At 41.7% G+C, this 18,505-nt stretch overlaps 1 protein-coding gene across 4 annotated transcripts in view; it reads left to right on the plus strand.

Annotated features, from left to right (window-relative positions):
• Window positions 1-18,505, plus strand: part of xpnpep1 (X-prolyl aminopeptidase (aminopeptidase P) 1, soluble) — a 98,348-nt gene that overhangs the window by 17,095 nt on the left and 62,748 nt on the right. For all 4 annotated transcript variants that reach the window (XM_059947007.1, XM_059947008.1, XM_059947009.1 and 1 more), the window contains exons 5-8: window positions 1,894-1,986; window positions 3,377-3,520; window positions 10,689-10,784; window positions 17,836-17,917. In XM_059947007.1, the coding sequence (XP_059802990.1) occupies window positions 1,894-1,986; window positions 3,377-3,520; window positions 10,689-10,784; window positions 17,836-17,917 (415 nt within the window). The remainder of the gene's footprint in view (window positions 1-1,893; window positions 1,987-3,376; window positions 3,521-10,688; window positions 10,785-17,835; window positions 17,918-18,505) is intronic.

Raw genomic sequence — 18,505 nt, forward strand, 5'->3', positions numbered from 1 at the left:
AGAATTATTCGTTCCTTTAGCAAAAGCAACGACCTTCAGTTTGAAGCCAGCATCATATCGCATTTGTTTTAATCTTTTGTGCATGGTGGTCGCAAACTCAATACTGAGTACACGTACTGATCCTGCCACCCCGTGTTATGTTTTAATGAGATTACGATGGGCACCAAATGGTTTCACGGGGGTTACATTTCAGAGGATTCTTTACCATTGTGAACCTAATCCAAACTTCCCTCTCTGATTTATTTATTAAGAATTTGCTTATAATGCTCTACAATGTGCAGCCTTATTTTCTTAGCAGGTACTGGTTCACAAAATATCCAGATTCCAGATCTGGCAAAGCTGAGTACTGGCCTGTGAGATCTTGTGATCTTTTCTGGTTAAATCAAAAACCTCTACAAAAGGGGTTGGCTTATACACCAGAATTTACGGTATATGCGTATCTCACTCTGTCTAGGAAACTTGATCTTTCCTCAACGTTCAGCATTTTGTACGTTCACTTTTTGGGCTTCCTGTTGTACAAGATTGAGAGGATTATATACTCTGTGGCCATTTTGTTAGGAACAGGAGATGTAGTAATGTGTGGTTATTTGAGTTACTGTCTCTTTGAAGCAGTTTAGTCATTCTCCTGGACCTGCTCACTGGATTTTTTTTTTGTTTTTCACACTATTCTCTGAAAACTTTCATGAGAAAATCCCAGGGGTTAGCAGTTTCTGAGACACTCAAACAACCATGTCTGACACCGACAATAATTCCATTGTCAAGGTCACTTAGATCACATTTCTTTGCATTTTGATGTTTGGTCTGAACTACAACTGAACATCTGGACCATGTTGGCATTCTTTAACAAGCAGGTGTTGAAGTGTACTTAATAAAGTAGCCACTATTTGATACCTGCCTAAAATTCTGAGTTGGAGTATTTGTGCCAGTAGTTGATTTGTTTTTAAATATGTTCAGAGTTGTCAATGGCTCAGTGGGCAATGACAGATCACGCTATTGAATGTGAAGACAAAATTCAAGGCTGACTGCAGTGCAATACCAGAAGAGCACTGTGCTGTTGGAGGTACCATCTTGTGGAAGATGTGTTGAAACCAGAGACTTAGCTGATCTCTCTCAAATGGATGTTGTAGATTCAATGGCAATGTTTTGGAGAAGAGCTAGTGAATTATCAAAGGTTCTGAGTGAATACTTCAATCAAGTAACCTCCCTCTATAGACAGATTAATTGAACATTATTCTGTTACAATATGTGGAAACTTATCTAGAAGGATGAAGGGGGATATCTCATTGAAACTTTTCAAATGTTGAAAGGCCTAGACAGAGTGGACGTGGAAAGGATGTTTCCCAAGGTGGGAGAGTGTAGGGCAAGAGGGCACAGCCTTAGGATAAAGGGGTGCCCTTTCAAAACAGAGACATGGAGAAATTTTTTTAGTCAAAAGGTGGTGAATTTGTGAAATTTGTTGCCACGTACAGCTGTGGAGGCCAGGTCATTGGATGTATTTGAGGCAGAGATTGATAGGTTCTTGATTGGACATGGCATCAAAAGTTACGGAGAGAAGGCCGGGAACTGGGGTTGAGGAGGAGGAGGAGGAGAAAAAAGGATCAGCCATGATTGAATGGTGGAGCAGACTCAATGGGCCAGTTGGCCTAATTCTGCTCCTATGTCTTATGGTCTTATGGTAAACAGGCTGTAAAAGTTAAATGGAAGTTTCACAATACCTTGAGAGTATGCTTATAACTGAAACTCCAATCTTGAGCGAGTAAATTTGACTGGTGTACTTATTTTATAATAGTAACATAGCTTCAAAGAATTTCTTTAGTTTTAAAGTGCTTTGACCAGAAGTTACGAAAGGCACTATATAAATAAAATTAAGAAAAAAAAACACTTTATTTATAGGTTTAAAGAGTACACCAAGCCAGGAAGATTGGCTAATAAAGGTATTACCTGAACAGTCAAAGGTTGGTGTGGATCCGTTTATCATTGCATATGGTAAGTAAATTTTGCATATTACCAATTTATTTCAAGGATTTCCTCTCATTTCCTTAAATTGTCATTGTTCATGAAGTTTATATAAATATGTAGAAGAATCGCATTTAAGTTTGTGAACCCTTTGATATATTACATCACACTATTGGGTTTAAAATTTTCATCACTGAGGTATTAAGTTTTTAATTTTTTTTAATGTAGTTTTAAATTTATCACTACAGTCGGCCCTCCTTATCCGCGGGGGATTGGTTCCGGGATCCCTCGCAGGTACCAAAATTCACAGATGCTCAAGTCCCTTATTCAACCGTCTCAATCTGGTGGACCTTAGGACCCAGCGGAACCCCAGACCTTATTTAACCTGGCTCAGTGCGGTGGGCATTAGGACCCGGCACCAGAGCTCTGAATGCGCAGTGTTTCTGTTCACGAAAATAATCACAATCACGATTGAGAATAAAGTGGAAATAATAAAGCGATCGGAAAGAGATGAAACACCATCGGTCATTGGAAAAGCGTTAGGCTATGTCGGTCAACGATCGGAACAATTTTACAGGATAAAATGAGAAAGGCTCTGCCCCGATGAAAGCTACAATTATTACTAAGCAATGCAGTGGTTTAATTATTGGGTTTTGGGGTTTTGAATTTTTGATCTTCCACATCAACCCGGCACAGTGGAGAGCGCACCAGGGAGTGATCTGTTCCGAGTCCCGAGAACTTCCGTTCCTGAGCCCGGTGCTGAAACATACGTTCTTAAGTGTTTTATATGCATAGAAAGGTAAAATATATACTATACACTAATACAAATGTTTGACTAACTGACGCTAAATAATACCGGATGTACCTGTTACGACTTACTTAGTAAGAGAACTTCCGATTTTTTTCGATCCCGATGCACGATAACCCACACACATCCTCCTGTATGCTTTAAATCATCTCTAGATTACTTATTATACCTAATACAATGTAAATGCTATGTAAAATGATTGTTATACTGCATTGCTTAGGGAATACTGACAAGAAAAAAAGTCTGTACGTGCTTGAACAACAAGTGCTGGAAGAGCACTTCCGGGTTTTCGCGATTCGTGGTTGGTTGAATTCGTGCATGTGGAATCCGCGGATAAGGAGGACAGACTGTATTGTTTAATTTGATACTTTCTATAGAGTAAGGTCTTGGGGCAGAATATGTAGTAAGTGTTTAATACCTAGAGATTGCTAGTTTAGAAGATAAATGATCAAAGGTACTTGATGACATGGCAAGAACGATTACTGTTTTAAATTTTGCATGTTTAGGCTTTCTTTATGTGTTTTAGGGATAATCATATTTAGATTGGAAATGGAAAAACATGAAAAGATGGCTTTTAATTTTCTGTTTTCTCGTGCCTTGTGCATTTTTCAGATCAATGGAAAACCTTGTCTAAAGCACTGAAGAATGCAGGTCATACTCTTGTGCCTGTGGAAGAAAATCTTGTTGATATGATTTGGAAGGATCAGCCGAGCCGACCTTGTAAACCTTTGTTAGTTATGGATTTGAGTTATACTGGTAAGTCTGCTATCTTTTGAAAAAGCCTTATTTTGAGTTAGTTCAATAAAGTTGAAAAAGATCACTGGTTTTAAGACATTTGGAATTGGTCTGATTTTTTTTCTTAATATTTTAAGCCATTCCATGCTACTACAAACCCCATTTCTAGAAAAGTTGGATATTTTCCAAAATGCAATAAAAACAAAAATCTGTGATATGTTAATTCACGTGAACCTTTATTTAACTGACAAAAGTACAAAGAAAAGATTTTCCATAGTTTTACTGACCAACTTAATTGTATTTTGTAAATATACACAAATTTAGAATTTGATGGCTGCAACACACCCAACAGAAGTTGGGGCAGAGGCATGTTTACCATTGTGTTACATCACCTTTCCTTTTAATAACACTTCTTAATCGTTTTGGAACTGAGGATACTAATTGTAGTAGATTTGCAATTGGAAATTTTGTCCATTCTTGCTTGATATAAGACTTCAGCTGCTCAATGGTCTGTGGTCTCCATTGTCTGATTCTCCTCTTCATGATGCGCCATACATTTTCAATAGGAGATAGATCTGGACTGGCAGCAGGCCAGTCAAGCACAAGCACTCTGTGTCTACAAAGCCACGCTGTTGTAACCCGCGCAGAATGTGGTCTGACATTGTCCTACTGAAATAAGCTGTGGGCATCCCGGGAAGAGATGTTACCTTAATGGCAACATATGTCTCTCTAAAATCCTAATATACGCCTCAGAGTCAATGGTACCTTCACATACATGCAACTCACCCATGCCATGGGCACTGATGCACCCCCATACCATCACAGATACTGGCTTTTGTACCTTTCCCTGATAACGATCAGGATGGTCATTTCCATCTTTGGCATGGAGAACTCGATGCCCATGTTTTCCGAAAATTAGCTGAAATGTGGACTCATCTGACCACAGCACATGGTTCCATAGTCTTTCGGTCCATCTGAGATGACCTCGGGCCTAGAGAACTCACCGGTGTTTCTGCATAGTGTTGATGTATGGCTTCCTCCTTGCGTAATACAGTTTCAAGTTGCATTTCTGGATACAGCGACGGACTGTGTTAAGTGACAGTGGTTTTCCGAAGTACTCCGGAGCCCAGGTGGCTATAGTTGTAACAGTAGCATGACAGTTTCTTAGGCAGTGCCGTCTGAGGGCTCGAAGATCACACACATTCAACAGTGGTTTCCTACCTTGCCCTTTACGCATTGAGATCTCTCTGAATTCTCTGAATCTTTTCACAATATTATGTACTGTAGATGTTGAAAGACCTAAATTCTCTGCAATCTTGCGTTGGGAAATGTTCCTTTTGAACTGACTAACAACTCTCTCATGAATTTTGGCAGAAAGGGGTGAGCCACGACCCATCCTTGCTTGCAAAGACTGAGCATTTGATGGACACTACTTTTATACCCAGTCATGATACCTCACCTGCTACTAATTAGCCTGCTTAATGTGGAGTCTTCCAAACCGGTGTTACTTGAATATTCTGTGCACTTTTCAATCTTATTTTAACTCTGTCCCAACTTTTGTTGAGTGTGTTGCAGCCATCAAATTCTAAATTTGTGTATATTTACAAAATACAGTTAAGTTGGACAGTAAAACTATTGAAAATCTTTTCTTTGTACTTTTGTCAGTTAAATAAAGGTTCACGTGAATTAACATATCACAGATTTTTGTTTTTATTGCATTTTGGAAAATATCCCAACTTTTCTGGAAATGGGGTTTGTATTTTGAATACAGCACAAAATTTGAAAATGATTTTATTACGTAGAATTTCTGTTTCAGATTTTATTCTTTGAATATCACAAAAGGCTGCTTTCTTTATCAAGACAAATGAATATTTTAGCATGCACATCTGTTAATTGTATGTAGAGTCACAGTACACTTTTGCTCATCTAGTTGGTGCCAAGAATTTGTTTGCCTGGTTCCATGACCTACACCTGAACCATAGCTCTCTATACCCCTCCCATCCATGTACCTATCCAAATTTCTCTTAAATGTTGAAATCAAGGCCACAACCACTAATTCTGCAGACAGCTCTTTCCACACTCTCACCATCCTCTGAGTGAAGAAGTTCTCCCTCATGTTCCATTTAAACATTTTACTTTTCGCTCTTAATCCATGACCTGTAGGTCTTGCATTTTACTTCTGTCCATCAACCAATTCAAAAATGAAAGGAATAAACTCTCTTAAAACTATTTTATAAGTCTTCAGGACAAATCAAATACTTTTTGTGTGTAGCTACTTCTGTGTATTTAAGTCAGTTTTAGCAGTTAATGATTTAGATAATGTGGTAAACCAAATCAACAAATTTGCAATTACTCCAAGATTGGGGGGCATAGTGGATAGTGAGGAATGCTCTCAAACTTTGTAGAATGATCTGCCTCAGTTGGACAAATGAGCTGGAAAATGGCAGATGGAATTTAATGCAGTTGAGTGTGATGTATTGCGCTTTGTGAGGACCAATCTGGGTAGGACTTGCAGAGTGAATGAGGGGTGCTTTAGAACAAGAAGTGTCACAATGCATCTCAGAACCAAGCTCAGAATTACACAGAACCTCGGAGGGGTTAACAAACTAGGAGTTTTATTAACAAAAGAGACAAAATTGAACTGTAGAACTTACAAGGCCAGGCAGCTTCTATAGAAAAACATAAACATTTTCAAGCCCTTCAGCTGATGAAAGAACTTGGCTTGAAACTGTTTACTCTTTTCCATAATTCTGCTTTGCCTACTGAGTCTTTCCAGCATTTTGTGTGTGTTGCCTTGGATTTCCAGCATCTGCAGATTTTCTTATGTTTGAGAACTTGCAAGGTCTTGTATAACTCAGAATTTCACTAGGCAAGGATAAAGGTGACCAAGCAATGAGAGGTTAGCACTGCCACTTTAAAGGCACTCCAGGGCACGAAAGAAACGTCATCAAAAAGAACACTGATGACTTTTTGGTCAGATTTGTCAGAGTGGCTGCTATTGACCTATAGTTTTGAATAACCCTCTTATAAAAGGTTGCGAACCCCAAAAACTGTTGAACTTTTAAACAGAAGTAGGTGGAGGTAAGTCTCGTACTGCATGTCTTTTTTTAGGATCCATAAGAACATTTGCTTGCAAGATGATAAATCCCAAAATAGAAACTTTGAGGATGTGAAGCTTACTCGTCTCTAATTTCACTAACAGGCACTGAAGAATCCGTCTTGCATGTGTTACCGTGAAGCTCATAAAATATAGGAGCAGAATTAAGCCTGTTGGCCCATTGAACCTGCTCCACCGTTTCGTCATGGGTGATCCATTTCTCCTCTCAGCCCCAATTTCCTCCCTTGCCACTGTATTCCTTTATGCCCTGACCATTCAAGAATCTATCAACTTTTGCCTTTAAATATACGTAAAGGCTTGGCCTTCACACCTGCCTGTGGCAAAGAATTCCACAGGTTCACTACTCTCTGACTAAAGATATCCCTTCTCATATCAGTTTGAAAAGAACACCCCTCTATTCTGAGGTTTAGTCCTCTGGTCTTAGACTCTCTCACCATAGGAATCATTCTCTCCACATCCACTCTATCAAAGCCTTTCACCATTTGATAGGTTTCAATTAGGTCACTCCTCATTCTCCTGAATTCTGGTGAATACAGGCCCAGAGCCATCAAATGCTCTTAAATGAAAATCCTGGAATAATTTTTGTGAAACTCCTTTGAATCCTTTCCAGTTTCAGCACATTCTTTCTATGATAAGAGGCCTAAAACTGCTCACAATACTTAAAGTGAGGCTTCACTAGTGCTTTGTAAAGTCTCAACATTACATCCTGGATTTTATATTCAAGTCCTCTTGAAATAAATGAATGAATGCTAACATTGCATTTGTCTTCCTCACCAAAGACTCAACTTGCAATTTAACCTTTAGGGAATCCTGCACAAGGACTCCCAACTCTCTTTGTGCATCAGCTTTTTATATTTTCTCTCCATTTGGAAAATAGTCAACCCTTTAAGTTCTTCTACCAAAGTACATGACCATACCCATCCCAACACTGTATTCCATCTGTGACTTATTTGCCCATTTTCCTAATCTATTTCCTTTTGTAGCCTCTCTACTTCCTCAAAATAACCTGTCCCTCCACCTATTTTCAAAGCACCTGCAAACTTTGCAACAAAGCCATGAATTCCATCATCCAAATCATTGACATATAATGTAAAAAGAATTGGTCCCAACACAGACCCCTGTGGAACACCACTAGTTACCAGCAGCCAACCAGAAAAGGCTTCCTTTATTCCTACTCTGCCTCCTGCCAATCAGCCACTGCTTTATCCATGCTAGAATCTTTCCTGTAAAACCATGGGCTCATAACTTATTAAGCACCTTCATGTGTGACTCCTTGTCAAAAGCTTTCTGAAAATCCAAGTACACAACATCAATAGATTCTCCGTTATCTATCCTACTTGTTATTTCTTCAAAGAATTCCAACAGATTTGTCAGGCAAGATTTTCCCTTGTGGAAACCATGCTGACCATGGCCTATTTTATCATTTGCCTCCAAGTACACCAAACCCACATCCTTAACAATAGATCCAACATCTTCCCAACCACTGAGGTCAGACTAACTGGCCTACACTTTTCTTTCTTCTGCCTCTCTCTCTTCTTCTTGAAGAGTAGAGTGATATTTGCAATTTCCAGTTGTTCCAAACCATTCCAGAATCTTGAAAGATCATTACTGATGCCTCCACAATCTCTTCAGCCACCTCTTTCAGAACCCTGGGGTGTGCACATTCTGGTCTAGATGGCTTATCTACCTTCAGGCCTTCCAGTTTCAAAAGAACCTTCTCTCTAGTAATGGCAACTTCACACACTTCTGCCCGCTGACACTCTCGAATTTCTGGCATACTGTGAAGACTGATGCAAAATAGGCCATTCCCTTGTTCCCCATTACTACCTCTCCAGCATCATTTTGCAGTGGTCCAATGTCCACTGTTGCCTCTTTTTACACTTTATATATCTGAAGGAACTTTTGTTATCCTCTTTAATATTATTGCCTAGCTTACCTTCGTATTCCATCTTTACCTTAATGACTATTTTAGTTGCCTTCTGTTGGTTTTTAGAAGCAATTCAATCCTCTAACTTCCCACTAATTTTTGTTCTATTATATGCCCTTACTTTGGCTTTTATATTGGCTTAGATTACTTTTGTTAGCCACCGTTGTGTTATCTTGCCTTTATAATACTCCTTCCTCTTTGGGATGTATATATCCTGTGCCTTCCGAGTTGCTTCCAGAAATTCCAGCCATTGCTGCTCTGCCATCATTCCTGCCTGTGTTCTTCTCCATTCAATTCTGGCCAACTCCTCTCCTGCCTCTGTAATTCCCTTTACTTCACTATAATATTGATACATCTGACATTAGCTTCTCCTTCTCAGATCTCAGGGTGAATTCAATCATAATCACTTGCCCCAAGGGTTCTTTTACCTGAAGCTCTCTAATCAATTCTGGTTCATTGCACAACACCAATCCAGAATAGATGATCCTCTAGTGGGCTCAACCATGAGCTGCTCTAAAAAGCCATCTCGTAGGCAGTCCAGAAATCCTCTTAAGATCCTGCAACAACCAGATTTTCTCAATCTGCCTGCATGTTGAAATCCCTATGACTATTCTAATATTGCCCTTATTGTTTGCATTTTCTATCTTCCAATGTAATTTGAAAACCACGTCCTTACTACTGTCTGGGGGTTTTTAACCCTTGTAGTTTCTTAACGCTATCCACAATGATTTGACACCTTCCAACCTTATGTCACCTCTTTGTAATGATCTGATTTCATTTTTCACACACAGGGCAAAGTCAACCCCTCTGCCTTTCTGCTTTTCCTTTCAATACAATGTGTATCCTTGGACATTAAGCTCCCAGCTATAATCCTCCTTCAGCCAGGATTCAGTGATACCTGCAGGATCATACATGCCAAGCTGTAGCTGTGCTACATCACCTACCTTATTCCATATACTGTGCATATTCAAATCTAATACCTTCAGTCCTGTATTCAGGCTTATCAATTTGTCTGCTTTTTACATTGCAACTCATCCATTTGACTGCAATTTTGCCTTATCATGCTTCTCATAGAAATTTTAAAAAAATCAAAATGTCATTGCGATACACAAACATGAACTTTTTAAGCATTTCACTCAATGTCATTAATAAGTGCCTGAAAGACAACTGGATTGTTGACCTGTCCAAAGGGCATTACTAAGTATTCATAATGACCTGCCATGGTATTAAAGGCTGTCATCTTAAAGTGAGACTTTGGCTCATTGGCCTTCAAGAATCAGGGCACTGAACGCAGGAGTTGGGATGTTATACTGAAGTTGTATAATACGTTGCTGAGGCCAAATTTGGAGTATTGTGTGCAATTCTGGTCACCTACCTAACAAAATATATCAATAAGATTGAAAGAATGCAGAGAAAATTTACAAAGATGTTACTGGGGTTTGAGGACCTGAGTTATAGGGAAAGGTTGCATAGATTATGGCTTTATTTCTTGGAGCACCAAAGAATGAGTGGAGATTCAATATAAATATATAAAATTTCAGGAGAATAGTTAGAGTAAATACAAGTGCAAACATGAGGAAATCTGCAGATGCTGGAAATTCAAACAACACACACAAAATGCTGGTGGAACACAGCAGGCCAGACAGCATCTATAAGGAGAAGCGCTGTCGATGTTTCGGGCTGAGACCCTCATGTGGGTCTTGGCCCGAAACGTCAACAATGCTTCTCCTTATAGATGCTGTCTGGCCTGCTGTGTTCCACCAGCATTTTGTGTGTGAGTAGATATAAGCAGGCTTTCTTCCCATGAGGTTGGATGACACTTAAAAACCATAATCACGGCAAAAGGTGAAATGCTTAAGAGATGAATTTGTTTTCAGTGCTATATTTTGTGCTATTCTTTGCCTGACAGTGTAGACTTGAGTTTTCTCCACTCAAGTACAAAGCTTGAGTAATAGTGATTTTATAAATTAATTTTGTCCATTGAACAGTGAAATTCCTGATGTGAGCCCAGAAGTTTGTTTTGTACCAGATGACCCCTAAGGAAATGACTCACCGGTTTAAGTTTTGAGATACAATGGTGCAGAGTGTTGTTGTGAAAGTACGATTTAAAATTTTCAACAATTGTGCTTTTAACTCCCTTTCAGGTATGTCGTGGCAAGACAAAATTGTGCAACAGCGTGCAAAGATGGCAGAGAAGAATGCCAGTTGGCTAGTGATCACGGCCCTTGATGAAGTTGCATGTGAGTGCTCTTTCATTATTTGAAGTTATTGCTACTTTTCAAATTATAGAACAAAATATAATAATACTGCTTGTATTCATTCATGCAATGTACACAACACAGGAAGGAACCATTCAATTCCACTGATCCATGTTAATGTTTACGTTCCACAAAAGTCTCTTGCTGTTAAAAGTGACATGATTTTTCACATCTCATCAGACAATCCATTTTACAATGGCTTATTCCCAGGGCAGTTCTTAATAATGTGCAATGTTCTTATACATTGTAGTGTTGGCTTGAAAATTGTTCAAGCATTAGAACAAAGTTGGAATTCTCAACCTTCTGATGTTCAGATGGAGATGCTCTGTTTGGACTATACTGACTTGAGTGGTCTGATGGATAATGAAGATGTCATTGTGTTAACTCTGCAAAGGCCAAATCATTGTAGGCAAACTATTATTTTAAATATGAGCATTTAATATCTTGTTCCAGGGTCCATACATACCTCTGTTTTTCATTTACTTTATCTCACTTGAACTATGATACCACTAGCTCTTTACAATTATGGAGTACTTTTAAAGTGGGGGGAGGTGAAAATATGTCTTAAATAAGAGTTCAGTTTTGCAGGATAATTCTTGTGGATCTAGATAGCTGGGTGTAGGAAGTCACACTTGATCATTTCTCCTTAATGGATGCAAGAGCATTGGCTATACATGCTCTCTTCCTGTTAATCAGTTCATTGACTACAGTGGAAGAGAGTGTGTGGAGGTAAATGTAACTGGCAAGAGATTCAGTTTTAGGGCTTGCAGTCAATGTATATCTCCCATAGCCGTCAGTGGGATATGATTTTCCAAGCTTTGTCATTTGAGATTGATCAGTGGCAGGCATGACTTATTCTTGAATTTTGGCAAAGTGAGTAGATTGCGCTGATCCAATTATCATACTGGGTGAGTACAAATGCAGGCAGTATAAATGTGATGGAACTTGGATTCTGTATTTACATTAGGTAATACATCTAACGTCAACAAATTAAGTCATTAAAATGTGAACTCACACTTAACTCACACAAATTCCTCAACTTTAATCCTTTGCCTATGTTTCAAGTGATCAAGGCAAGTCAAGTCACTTTTTATTGTTATTTCGACCATAACTGCTGGGTCAGTACACAGTAAAAACGAGACAATGTTTTTCAGGATCATGGTGCTACATGAACCAATACTGAAACTACTCTAGACAACAGACCTATTCAGGACTGCATAAAGTGCACAAAACAGTGCAGGCATTACAATAAATAATAAACAAGACAATAGGCATAGTAGAGGACAGTAAGTTGGTGTCAGTCCAGGCTCTGGGTATTGAGGAGTGTGATGGCTTGGTGGAAGAAACTTACGTAGATTGGTTGTGAGAGCCCGAATGCTTCAGTGCCTTTTCCCAGATGGCAGGAGGGAGAAGACTTTGTATGAGGGGTGTGTGGGGTCCTTCATAATGCTGTTTGCTTTGCGGACGCATCGTGTAATGTAAATATCTGTAATGGCAGGAAGAGAGACCCCGATGATCTCAGCTGACCTCACTATCTGCTGCTGGGTCTTGCGATCTGAGATAGTGCAATTTCCGAGCCAGGCAGTGATGCAGCTGCTCAGGATGCTCTCAATACAATCCCTGTAGAATGTGATGAGGATGGGGGGTGGGAGATGGACTTTCCTCAGCCTTCACAGACAGTAGAGACGCTGTTGGACTTTCTTTGCTATGGAGCTGGTGTTGAGGGACCAGGTGAGATTCACCGCCAGGTGAACATGAAGAAATTTGGTGCTCTTAAAAGGACCATAAGACAAAAGAGTAGAAATAGGCCATTTGTCCCATTGAATCCATTCCATCATGCCTGATTCATTTTCTCTCTCAAACCCATACTCTTCCCTTCTCACCGTAGCCTTTGACCTCCTTGCCTATCAACAACCTGCCAACCTCTATTTTAAATATACCCAATATCTAGGCCTCCACAGCCGTTTGTGGCAATGAATTCCACAGATTCAATGCCTTCTGGCTAAAGTTAAAGGAACGTCCTTCTATTCTGAGGCTATGCCTTCTGGTCCTGGGCTCTCCCACTATTGGAAACCATCCTCTCTATGTCCATTCTATCTATGACAGGGATGTGTGGTGATATTCCAAGTAATGCAGAGACACTGAAGCAGATTAAACAGTTCACTGAATATTGATAAGAACTGTGCAGAACAAAGGGAAAAATAATAAATGTTAGGCCAACAGGATAATTAACTAAAATTCTCAAATCAAAGCTAGCACCAACACTGTGGCCTGTAAGTAGTAACTTAAAGCTAAATTAATTCTGCTCCTTTACACTGTCAATCTCAGCTGTAGTCTTCTTTCCTAGAATGAGGGCTAAGGTAAGCAAGGAGTGTAGCTGGTGCTGTGCTTTGGTGAAGACACAACAAGATTGAGACAAAAGGAAGGGAGTTAAATGCAACCACTAAGAAACTCTAATTGGCTGGAACGTGCATACTCAAGGGTGTGTCTGCCAACCCTGTTAGGTCACCACTTCTATCTTAGCCGGGTCTGTAGCTACTCCATTCTGTGAGATTATGTGTCCAACATAGCTAACAGACGTCTTGCAGAACTGACACTTGTCCAGGGAGAGTTTTAACCCTTCCTCCTTTAGCCGACATAGCACCTTCAGTAGCTTCGCTTTGTGTTCTTCCAAGGTGGCTCCAAACACTACCAAATCATCCAAATACACCAACACTTCAAGCAAATTCATATCCCCCACCGTCTTCTCCATGACCCTCTGGAAGGTGGCAGGGGCCCCCGATATGCCCTGGGGCATCCTATAAATGCCATCTTCTCTTTGTTGGCCTTACTCATTGGATCTGGTAATATCCACTCCTCAAGTCCAGCACACTAAACCACTTTGCTCCACTCAGACAGGTCAACGCGTCTTTGACCCTCGGGATTGTATACTGGTCAGGGACTGGTCAAGGTCCTATAATCCACACACATGCGTACCCTTCCGTTCTTCTTCTGGGCCACTACTATTGGGGACACATAGGGGCTTTGGGACTCAGTGATGATTCCAGCTTCCTTCAACTTGCACAAGTGCTGCTGCACGTCTTCCACATCTGCAGGGGCCAGTCACCGTGACCTCTCTCTGAACGGAGTGTCCTCAGTCACTCGGATGGTATGGCGAGTGCTTTTGGAGCAACCCACATCAAACTTGCTAAGAGAGAAAACATTTTCCAGCTTCAACATCTTCTCCACCAGCCTGCGTTTCCACTCCGGCGGCACAGGAAAGTCCCCAAAGTTAAAGGCCTCAGCGGTCAGCTTTCCTCTGTTTTCCAATCCTTCCCCCTTAGTGGGCATCACGGGTGCTTGACATTACCCATCACTGGGAACAAATGCACCAGCAGCATCCCTCTCTTAAAAGTGATTTCTCTCTTCGTAGTGTTCCTGCCACTCACAGTTATCCGCCTCGCAAATACCACCGAGGGCTCTGCACTTCGGGCCTCACCAGCACCCCAGCCGGAAATCGTGTCTCCCCTCGAGGTCTTCCAGGGTGTCCACTAAAAGGGCCTCGCCATCAGGCACTCTGGGAAATCTGGGGGTTCCCATCACTCTTGTTACTTCCCTGGGCCTTATTATCACAGGCCCAGACTAAGTGCACCACACAGTCCCTCGTTTAAATTCAGTCTCTGGCCCAGGGTGGAGTCGCACTTCCTCAAAAGCAGCATGAAATGCTGGGTTCACGGCCTGGGCCCCCATACTGTTCTCTCTGGCCCTCTCCTGGCAGACTCCCATGAGCCTCCAAACCACAGGGGTGTTGGTCCCCATCGGGATTGAAGCGCCCCCCACATCCCCCCCCAGTCTAAGCTGGGTCCAGACAAACCGGTGCTAATGTCTCCAAAACTTCAGACGCTCCCACATTGGCTTCTGAAAACTCCAGTTTCACCGACAAATACCCATCATATGGATAATCCCCAGCACTGACGCCCCAAATCTCCAGTGTACTGAATGGGGTCAATGGCAAATGCTTTAAGTACTGATTGTAAAACGAACAGTATAGTAGCGTGACCTGCAACCCAGTGTCGAGTATGGCTTTAGCAGAGATTCCCTCTATCTGTAGCGACATGCTGGATCGGGGTCCCACTAATCCTTCCGGAATAGGGTCTTTTGCGTTCAGGGGTTCCTTGGTACATTGCTGGAAATGTTTTCCCTCAGAGACACCAGGCCGTTCCCTCACTGGTTCCCCTCTAAGTTTCCAGATACCTGGGGACTCGCCCTCTTAGGGGTGTCTGGTCGCTCACATTCCTGCTGGAAGTGACCCTGCTCCCAGCAGTTATAGCACACTCCCGCCTCTCTCAGTCGCTCCGGAAGCATCCCTCTTTCCCACAGTTATAGCACACGCTACCAGCCGCCCCTCTTCTCACAGACTACCCTCCACTCGCAACATCCTGCACTGTCCGTCCTCTGGGGGAGGGGCAATGCCCTCCCTACCAACCCCTCAGCTCGGCCACCACCTCCTTTATCAGTTGCCGGGTGGAGCTGGCTCCTCTCCCATCCCCACTGGGGGCTACATCTGAGGATCTCACCCTGCTGACAGAGTCCTCCCACGGCCTCAACGTGCGCTCATTCCCCCCTCACATCTCTGATCAGTTGAACGAATGTCGGAGGGGGCTCGTTTTATAAGACTGCCGGAGACTCCAAGCAATCTTGTCCTCGGCCTGGGCACCCCAAAATACCTGACCCATCCTTAACTGATCCACCTGTTCAGTCCGAATGACCCCCTGGCGCCGCAGTCCATTAAGCTGTCTCTCTAGCCGATAAAAGGTACGCAGAGAGCTTCTCACCCTCCTCCTGATACATGTTTTGAAACTTCCCCAGGAGCTTCCAGTCAACCCAAAAGCACTTTCCAAAATCTCCATATAGTCCTTCAGAGTGGCCAAAGGCTGGTTAACCTTCACACCTCGCACTACCCTAGCCGCCTCTCCCTGCAAACTTTCAACTAATCTCTGTTGCTTCTCCTCATCTGAGCACTGCCACTCACTCAACAACTGTGACGTTTGCTCAACCCATGTCTCATAATCCTCCTCACCCTCTGGAGTGAGCACTAACCTGGAGAAAACTCATGTTCTGGCGGGGCCCCTCTGCCCTCCTCACTAAGGAGGTTAGTGCAGAGGCCAACTCTGAACTCTCGCCTTTCTCTGTGGTACAGGAACTGACCAACTTTTCCAAATCTGACCACTCTTTCCCTTCATCCTCTAGCACCGAAAGAATCCGTTCCCTAAGATCTCCTACCCCCTCTGCAGGCAACTCTGCTCACTGAGCTTTGGCCACTTCTTCCCCGACACTCTGCAGGTGCCACGGCCCTGTCTCCCCAGTGACGCCAATCTCCTCTGGCAACTCTGCCCCTGTTACGTCCTCACTTGTCTGCACTAACACTATATTTGTACCTGTCTCAAAATCAAAGTTCCGTGATACAATCTCCACTTTGCTAAAAGTTTTAACTGCACTCAAACCTTGAAGTAACACTTCATCCGGCACGCTAGTCTCCACCCCCCTCAACACGCACGCATTGCTCTCTGCCACCTTTGCAGTTGCACACCATCGCTGAAAAGCAGCTGCCGCCATCGCAACTGTATTGTATTTAAGCAGAGGGGTCACCAGCATCCACAAATTCAATCCTGGGACGAGCACTCCACAAGTGTAATGCTCACGCTATCAGCTGACATATGACTAGGGGAAAATCCGTCCATCCGCCAAACCGTGTCTCCCATATGCACGGATGCTGTGAAATATACACTAGTACAAACTTGCACACACAATATCAGACCGCACACCATGTATGTTTACAGAGTACACTTTATAAATCTTAATAGAACTAGGTAATTAATAGCGATACAATATATAAAAAAGGAAAAGAAAATATTATCAGAGTTCAGTCAATTCGTGCACAGCCTTTGGAGCTCAATTATCAAAGTCTTCGGTCCACAATTCGACCTTCTCTGACCTCCTCGACCGGCCGCCTGGGACCAACCTCGGTGATCGAACAGAGCACACCCAGCAAGTCTTCCTTCTTCGGTTCCCCTCCCCGAAAACCCACACACTCACTCCAGGTTCCCACACATACAGATAGAACAACATTGCTTCCATTGATTAGTTTCTCCGTTATCAATAATTATAACCCAAACATTCCAACTAAACAGAGCATACCTCATCAGTTACCCACAAAGAAGTCATTTCATTATAACTCTACAGAGCAGCCATTTTATATATGCAATTAGCAGTTAACATACAGTTAACAATCTGAAAACCCTACAGAGCATTTGGCAGAGGCATTGAGTATGAGAGTGTAGGTGTTGTGTTGCAGTTGTACAAGCACTGATTCGGTAGCACTTGAAGTATTGTGTACAGTTCTGGTCCCCACAGTGTAAGAACGATGTGGCAGCAATAGAGAGAATGCAGAAAAGGTTTGCCAGGGTGTAGCTTGGTAGTTGCAAGGTGAGACTGATCCTGCTAGAAATGTAGGAGGTTGATGTATGATCTTTACAAAGCTTTTAAAAAAAAATGTTGAGATGCCAAGATAGAATCCTTGTGTCATTGTAGGGGAGTCTAAAACTAGAGGGCCCAGTTTAGGATAAGAGGGGAAAAATTTCAGGGAGATCTGAGGGGCAAGTTTTTCCACACAGAATGGTGAATATCTTGAACAAGCTGAAGAAGGCAGATACAATTACAATCTTTGAAAGCCATTGGATAGTTGGATAGCAAGGGCATAGAAGGATGTGGGCATCACAGTTGCTGTGGTTAAGGTGGACAGAAAGGGCCCCTTTCTGTGAACACTTTAGGATTCTAACAAGTGTTGCAAATAGAGCCATAACTGGAACATGTACATTTTTTAAACAGAAAAATGGTTATTATCTGTGATGTTGAGATTTGATATGGTAAATGGACAGGAGTTTGTGCACTCAGTGAAGGTATTCAGCAAAGACTCTGTCTGTTTAGTCTTCAACCTCGATAAAATTAAGTTTAATTTCTCACCTTTCATCTTCTATTTTGTTTCTTTCCACAGGGCTGTTCAACCTTCGTGGCTCTGATATAGTCTACAATCCTGTCTTCTTCGCCTTTGCTATCATTGGTCTAAACTCCATCAGGTAACTTAGATACAAAAAGTACCTCACATTTTACATTATCTGACATTGTTGCAAAGCTTTTAAATTTATTTCTAGTTTATTTTTCTAAGACTGTAAAATGCTTCAACTTAATAAATTTTTATGGTTGTGACCTTAAAGCTTTAAAATTATGCACTTACAGAGATGGTCAACTCAGCAGGGATCTAGCGGAGATATTCTGATTTCAGTAAAAGATACTTTTAGTGTAAGTGCTTAAATTTGATTAGCTATCATGAAGTAGATGATACAATAGACAGCAGTAGGCTGAAGACAGTTGGGAGAATTTAATTGGGAGAGGAAATGGGTTCTGCTTAGTTAGCAAGTTACTATAATCTATAATAGCTGTGATAAAGCCATTATTGTCATGACTTTCACAGAGTTGTTGAGGTTGAGAGAGGTGGGGCAGAATTATATTAGTACTTTGAGGAAAACTCGGGATGATCTAACTCAATGGGACAGATATCTTGCTTCATTTACTGCCTCCTGTGCAGTCTAATTCTATGGCATACATTTAGAGCTACAGTGCACAGGAGAGACCAATAGCTGCAGGCTTGGAGTTAATATATTTTG

The sequence above is a fragment of the Hypanus sabinus genome, chromosome 22, assembly GCF_030144855.1.
Source record: "Hypanus sabinus isolate sHypSab1 chromosome 22, sHypSab1.hap1, whole genome shotgun sequence".
Lineage (NCBI taxonomy): Eukaryota > Metazoa > Chordata > Chondrichthyes > Myliobatiformes > Dasyatidae > Hypanus > Hypanus sabinus.